The 7,775-nt window shown below is 38.8% G+C and overlaps 1 protein-coding gene across 1 annotated transcript; it reads right to left on the bottom strand.

Annotated features, from left to right (window-relative positions):
* Nucleotides 1-2,838: 2,838 nt before the first annotated feature.
* LOC120172070 lies at nt 2,839-3,553 on the bottom strand. The gene is made up of 2 exons (XM_039179639.1): nt 3,200-3,553; nt 2,839-3,090 (listed from the first exon to the last, which is right to left on the bottom strand). Exons 1-2 carry the CDS (start codon nt 3,551-3,553, stop codon nt 2,839-2,841), a joined length of 606 nt encoding a protein of 201 aa, XP_039035570.1.
* Between the last annotated feature and the right edge of the window lie 4,222 nt (nt 3,554-7,775).

Below are 7,775 nucleotides of genomic sequence, written 5' to 3'. Positions count from 1 at the left end.
ATAGACTTATTGGCTAAAACTAGGACATAGTGCATGGATTAAGAACCTAAGGTTGAGAACAATATTTGTCCCCTTTATAGGAGTCATATCAAGAGTTCCATTCAACGCTTCTAAACATAAGCTTGTAACCTCACGCCCTATCACATGCCAATACTTATGAAAGAAAAATGCTGGAAATTCATCTTTTCCAGACGCCTTTAAAGGAGTCACTCCTTTTACCGCTTCAATGACTTCCTCGGATTTAAATCCAGATTCAATAATTCTCAAGGATTCCATTATTATTGAGGAGTGAACAATTGCCCATAAAACACCAATAACTATGGCAATCCTTTTTTTGGACAATCAATTTCATTACCCAAGAAAGCAGAAATATGCTACAAGAATACCAATCCTTACAAACAGTGTCACACGCTAGCTGGGAGATCTCTGTGAATCAGTAAAATAAAATAGAACTACCACCCGATTAAAGCAAAAGACTACAAAGAAACAGAGGAGTAAAGAATCCACAACTATGAAATACCCCAACTATCACAGAGGGTAGCGTTCCTAAAGTCAATTCTGTTAATAGGTCAACCATCCAACCGAATCTGAATATCATCTTTAATGTCCTCCAAGATAGCATTCATCGGTTTAGCCATTCCACCTACAACCTGTTATTCCTTTCTTTCCAGATGGCATACACGTAGCTCGTCAATGCAAGCTTAAACACTCTCGTAATGAGGGATTTTCCTTTAAAGCAGTGAGCAACCCATGATAACTCACCATCCCAGTGGCTTACTTCACGGTTAACACCACAAAGTAAAAGGCTAACCTTCGATAGATTTTAGCATAATCACATTCGAAGAAAATATGGCTCCTAGTCTCAGGCACCAAATCACAAAAAAGACACATATCATTCTCAATGACTATGCCCATTCGCAGCAATCTCACCCGGGTAGGGAGCCTATCCAAGATAGTCATCCACAAGATTATGATGTGCTTAGGAATACGCCCGAAAAACTAAACCATGTGATGCCATACAAACTTGGGGGCCATGGTGCGCATGTCCTCCCAAATCTGCCTCATGCTGAGTTCATTTCCTCGATCAACAAATAGGCGACAGACAGTAGGCCTTATTTTTAACTTCTTGAAACACCAGCTAGCATTTGTAGGTGGATTCATCTGCCAAAAATCTGAATTTTTGATTACATAGGAACGAGTCCAAGCCACCCATAAGGAGCCCTCCTCTGCCAATAAGCTCCTAATCAATTTCACAGAACAAGCCCTGTTCCAGCTAAGGATATCAATAACACCAAGGCCCCCTTCAAACTTTGGTAAACAGATCTGCCTCCAGCTCACCCGAGCTCCCTTGGTGGGCAGATCAGCTCCCTTCGAGAAGTAGCGAGAGCACAACTGCTCAACTTTCTTGATCACCCCAAGAGGAAGCATAAACTGTCTGCACCAGTAGTTGGTTAAGCTAAACAAGATAGCACGCACTAACTGCAGCCTGCCAACAAAACTCAAGTGTTTGTTAACCCACAGATTCAGCCTTGCTCTGATTTTATGAATGAGACTTAGACAATCCCTCTCCGTGAGTTTTTTGGTCACCAGAGAAATCCCCAAGTATCGAACATGGAGTTTACCTAATTTAAATCCAGTGATCTCACTAATATTATTGCATTGAGTAGCAGTTAACCCAGCTATAAAAATCTCACTTTTGCTAACATTAAGTTTCAACCCCGACATAGAATAAAAAACATCCAGCACAACTTGGACACTACTAATGGAATCAATTGAGGGTTTGCAAAAGATAAGAAGATCATCTGCGAAACAGAGAAGAGTTAAGCCAATCCTTTTACACTTGGGGTGAAATTTAAAGATCCCCTTGAGAGCATCCAAGTTCAAAAGACTAGATAACACGTTCATGGCAAGAACAAAAAGATAGGGTGAAAGAGGATCACATTGCCTAACACCTCAAGCACCCCTAAAATAACCAATTAAACTACCATTTATTACAATCGAATAACTAGGCTTAGTAAAACAAGCACAGATCTAGCCAATAAATTTTCCAGAAAGGCCTAGAGCAGTGAGTACAACAACTAAGAAGTCACAGTTAAGTGAATCAAAAGCCTTTTGTAAATCCAACTTCATGGCACATCTAGGGGATATGTTCTTTCTACTATAGCCCCTAACAACCTGCTGTCCAAAGAGGGTGTTATCCACAATACTCATCCCTTTAACAAAAGCAGTTTGGTTCTTTAAAACCATGCTAGGAAACAAAGAAGAAAAACGCCTAAATAAAATCCTGGCAATGGTCTTATAAATCACTATGCTACAGGATATAGGCCTAAAGTCCTTGACTAAGCTAGGGTTAGGCACTTTTGGGATAAGGACTACAACTGTGGCATTAAAAGCAGGGAGGATAAATGATATGTCAAAGTAATACCTGATAGCAACAACAAAGTCCCCACCCACAATGGACCAAGCTTTCTTGTAGAAGTAAGGGTTATAACCATCAGGCCTAATAGACTTATCATTTCTTTACCCCCAAATGACTTCTTTAATTTCAAAAACAGACACATCTCTGCATAGATCATCATCAGCTCCCACAGGGAGAGAATAATTGAGAAGGTCCTTAATAGTTGAAACATTACTGCCCTGGACATACTCATATGCCAAACTTAACTGATTCTGAAAGAACTGAATCACCTCATTGGATACACCATCAAAAGAATCCAATCTAGCACCAGATTGATCATAGAGGACTCTAATTTTGCTACTCTTCATTATGCTAGCCACCAATGAATGGAAGAATTTAGTCCCTTGATTCCCCTCCTTGATCCAACTAACTTTGGCTTTTTACTTGTAAAAAAGCAACTCAGCCTCTTCCAGGTATTTCAGCTCTCTCTCAGCTTGGAGTTCACTGTTAATGTTGATGCCAACAGAACCCAAGTTAAGATTTGCAAGCTGAATACTCAACAGTTCATCTCTTTTCTGCGTTACCTTATTCGAAATATCATTGAAATTGACTCTATTGAAAGCCTTGAGAGAACATTTCAACCGTTTCAGTTTTTGGAACAAAATATGAGTTGGGTTTCCATCAATTGGTTGCTGCCAAAATTCCCTTACAGTGGTCAAAAACTCAGGGTGCAATGCCCAAAAGTTAAAAAAACTTGAAAGGTTTAGGCCTAGCAGCATGGGTTGTCTTGTGAAGCCAAACAAATGCAGGGCAATGGTCTGAGTCACCAGAGGCCTGAAACTCCACAACTGAATCAGGAAAAGCATCAATCCATATAGGATTTATCAGAACACGATCAAGCTTGCGGGCTAAATAGGCATCATGCTGCTTATTCGACCATGTGAATAGGGGACCAATGTAAGGATGATAAAAAATCCCCAGATTTTCCACACAATTCCAAAAATCAGAAATGTCAGCCAGGGTCGGAGAACTAACACTAACCGAGTTTTCCTCAGGATTTAGGATGACATTAAAGTCACCACCTATCAGCCATGGCAGATTCCCCATGGTGCAACGCAAAGAATTAAGTTGGTTCCCATAAATACCTTCTGCCATTTCCATCATTCAAGCCATAAACAGCAGTCAAGTAAAAAGTGTTTCCACCAAATGAACCTCTAACTGAAACACTTTGATCAAAAACAAAAACAACAGAGCAATTCAAACTCCTATGCCAAAGCACCCAAATTCGACCATTGGCTGTGTGATTATAGTTACAGCAAGTATCCCAGTCACTAAAACTACAGTTTAAAATAGTCACAGAGTTTTCTACCTTAACTCTAGTTTCCAGCAGACAGAGAATGTCAATTTGGCAGTTAGTAGCCCATCTCATCACTTTCCTTTGCTTGCGAGGATTATTGAATCCTCGAACATTCAAAAAGTAAATTAACATGAGGGAATGAGGGAGGAAGAGGCACCACCTATATCCTCAACTTTCTTTACTTTATCTACCTGTTCCTTCTTCTTTGACTTCAAGTCCCGAACCAGTTTAGCCACACCAAATGAAGCTACTCGCTGCTTCTTACCAGGGTCCTCAACATGCTGTAAATTTTCAGGATCAATGGAGCTGAGAACCTTAAATTTGTTCTTGAAACCTCCCATGGCAATTTTACCTAGCCTACCTCTCCCACGCTTCATAGGAGGATTACTTCCAGAAGGCCCCTCTTGAATAGTCTGCTTAGCATCACTTTTAGCTACTTCCTCAGTAACAGTTCGAGCTTTGTCTAGACAGGTTTTTACAACCACTTCAGAATTACACAGAGTAATCTGCTTAGTGTGAATGTTACCCTCAATAACTGGGCCAATATTTTTCCCCTCAATCCCAACTACACTATTATTTATTGTATCATCTTATTTTGTCTCTTGTACAGTAGTTTTAACCCTCCATTCTTGTTTCTTCCCCAGAGGATAAAATTTCACAGAGTGTCCAAATCTCCCACACTCAATACAAGACGCAGGTCTCCAAGGCACAACGACCATAATTCGGGCAATAGAGTCATCACACAACAGCACATCTATATAATCTGGAATCTTGGAATTTACAGTTACTTCTATGCAAACTCTAGCAAACTCAAGTCTCTCCCTAGAAGCTATAATAGAGTCCATGTGTAAAGGCTTACCGATTGCACTTGCGATGTAGCTGAGTCCTCCAGAGGAACATTAAAAAGTTGAATCCAGATTGGCATGCGATCCAATTCGAAGTGCAGCTCCTTCAAATTTGGCTCCCACTTCCTAAGGAAGAGCGGTTTGTGCTGGACATGCCAGGGACCATTCTCTAAAACCTAGTCCCTGGCAGACAAACCAGAAAAAGAAAAAATAAATAAGTTTGATCCAACCATGCTCACCTTCATCGAAGCAGTTTTACTCCACATCAGTTCGATTGTCTTCTATAGCAATCCAAAATTAGGAGTTGAGCCAATAAATTGCCCAACTAGAGCAAACCTCCATTCCAGAATCCCCTCCTCAAATATTTGCTTCGGAGGCTTCACAACGAACGAGCCCTCAATCTCCGTCAAAGGAAAAAATTCTAATACCTGCTCATTACCCGCCACAAACAATTTCCTTCAATCCGTAGTAGAACCAGCAGACATCGCCTATCAAAATCCCTAAAAAAACCGTAAGCAGAAGCAAGAAAGAGTCAATAAGATCGAGAAATCAAGAAAGGAAGGATGGCTCGTCTTCAATCGCTGTTAGTCCTGCTAACATGCACCGAGAGAGAAGGCTTAACGTACGCCATCCTTTGAACTATGGCCATCTTTCTTTTACAAGAGAATGCACATTCGTGAAAGTAGGACGTATTTCAGTCTTCGTATGGAAGCCAATTGACACGCAATCGTTATTGTCAGTGGATTTTGTCTTTGTCGGCTTCCAGATTAATAGCTAGTTTGACATCCAGAATATCAGTCAACACATCTTCATTAGGTTCTTTTGCCTCTAGCTCATGTAATGGAGAATCAAGGGAAACAGACTTTGCGAGTTCTCTTATTTTTATTCTTCTTGTTTCACTTGCTCAAGGCAGTCTCTAAACGGCTCAATTTGTCTGGGAGATGGTTGTGATCATTATCCCAAAATTATTTAATAATTATTTCACAATATTCTTCGAGGGACCAATCAGCATCAAAGCGAAAAGGTTGTGAAATACGATGACCCCTGGGTATTAAGTTACCTTCAGTGTCCATTTAGTGATAAGAGAAGGTATGGGGAAGATGCTTTAGAGAAAAATCAGGAAATTTCCCACCAATCGGAATTAGCCAGACCTCCGTCGAGGCGTTCCCATCAATTTCATTTAAAGTGTCATGGAAGGCTGTCATACTTCTTTCAAAGCGAGTTCTACCTCTTTTTAGTGTGAAGAAACAACAATCTCATTAAAATCTCCCATGACGAGACACGGCAAGGATTGATTGCTTCCTAATTGACGCAAAAGGTTTCAGGAATCTCCTCTATTACATTCAATTGGATTTCCATCAAATCCTGTGAACCTCTACTTCTTAGAGACATCAATTGTGGAAATAATATCATCAATATAAAATTGGGAGTAACTTCCCAAAGAAACAGAAATACCATGATTCCATCCCAAAGATAAACCACCCCGAGAACCACATGAATCGATATCTAAACCATTAATAAAACCACATCTTCTACGGATTCTTTCATTCTACGTGTTCTAACTTTTGTTTCAATTAGAAACGAATTTTGGGGATGAATCATTCGTGAGAGGAGATACACTTGATTGTAGGATTGGAAATTTTATCCTTGAATTATCGCATGTGATCTTTCCAAGATTGGACACGTTAGATTCAGCATCATCGCGGAGCCACCTGCTCGTCGGAATGGTATTTTTCCGGGAAGGTGTTCGTAGAGAGTTGTCCCATCAAAAAGGAATGTCCTTTGTCGGAGAAGTAACTTGGGTGAGGTAGAAACTTTCCCCGTGCCTCAACTTTCCACGGATAAAGCAAAATAGTCACAAAAGAGTGGTTTCCATCCGATAAAAGAAGCTTTTTTTTCTTCTTTAGAGGCTTGTGAATATCTAAACGTACACGAAGTCTCATAATTCTTTTATACCCGAAGGAAACAGCCTGAGTATCATACTCTAAAATTTTTCCCATGAATTACCCAGTTGTTTAGCAATATGCTCAGACATGAAACCAACTGAAAGGGAGTGGACCAGCATCCAATAATCAACCGTGTTTAGAGAGATTGTTAAGGGGTCTTCGCCTGTCCGTAGTCGATGGATTATGAGAAGTTGGGAGTTAAGATTCTAAGGACCATCCTGTTCTGCCCGATCTGCATCCACAACAAGATAAAATAAAAAAGAAATCTGAATCTGAGAGTATAAAGAGTGTTGCCCTCATTGATTGGAAATGGATTATACTGGAAGTATGAAAAGTCCTACAAAGCAATCCTCGAAAGATACTCTTAGCTTTGAAAATGGAACTTTAATGCGCAACTCAACTTCTTCATCATCGAGAGAGATAGATTAGCAAAAGACTGTTCCATTGCAAATATTCCACCCAGAGAGAGCTTCAATAGAAAATGAATAGAAATGAAAATAAACAGCGTGTCACAAGAGCAGAAGAGAGCCTGTCACAAGAGCATAGTAATAGTAATTTTATAAAACAAAAATGATGCATATTTATTTTAGGAGCTTATAGTTTGAGGTAGATAATTAATGCATTAGAGCAAAAATTAAACATTCTACTATATCTATATATATGTGCATTGAAATTATGCATATTTATTTTAAGAGCTTATATTTTGGGTAGATAATTTTCTTTTTTTATGCAGGGTGGATATTTGATATATTACCAATAATTTTTTGGGAAAAGTTTACAAATGATCCACTTATTATAGAGTGTTATTTTGTTGAATCCTCCGATTATTAAAAGTTACAAAATGATCTCTGATTATATGGCACTATTTCGTTTAGTTTCCTTACTGTTAAAAATTGTAAAATAGTCACCAAACTATTTATATGTTTCAAACTCATTTTTTTGTTAAAAAATTTGACAGTCATCTGAGTTGCACATTAACATCCTGACTATGAAATAATATAATTATATTTTAATGATGTATACTAGCATTGTCTTTGCTTTCAAGCATTGACTTAATGACATAATATAAACAGAAAGTAGGTCCATAAAATACAACTCAAACGATTCTATAATCATATTTTATCATATCTCGATCAATAAATCAACATTAAACATAGATGCCCATCAATTTTTTAACGAAAAAGGATGAATTTGGAACATATAAATAGTCAGATGATCATTTTGTAATT

This window comes from Hibiscus syriacus, unplaced genomic scaffold (genome assembly GCF_006381635.1).
Source record: "Hibiscus syriacus cultivar Baekdansim isolate YM2019G1 unplaced genomic scaffold, ASM638163v2 tig00111841_pilon, whole genome shotgun sequence".
NCBI lineage: Eukaryota > Viridiplantae > Streptophyta > Magnoliopsida > Malvales > Malvaceae > Hibiscus > Hibiscus syriacus.
Note: the sequence above shows the minus strand (reverse complement) of the source record. Positions and strands in the feature narration are given on the sequence as shown.

Bases quoted from the DNA above. Each gene is read 5' to 3' on its own strand.
- LOC120172070 (XM_039179639.1), bottom strand. From the start codon at position 3,553: ATGGCAGAAGGTATTTATGGGAACCAACTTAATTCTTTGCGTTGCACC. The intron at 3,091-3,199 runs GTTTGGCTTCAC...GAATTTTGGCAG, and splicing joins CAGACCATTGCCCTGCATTT to CAACCAATTGATGGAAACCC.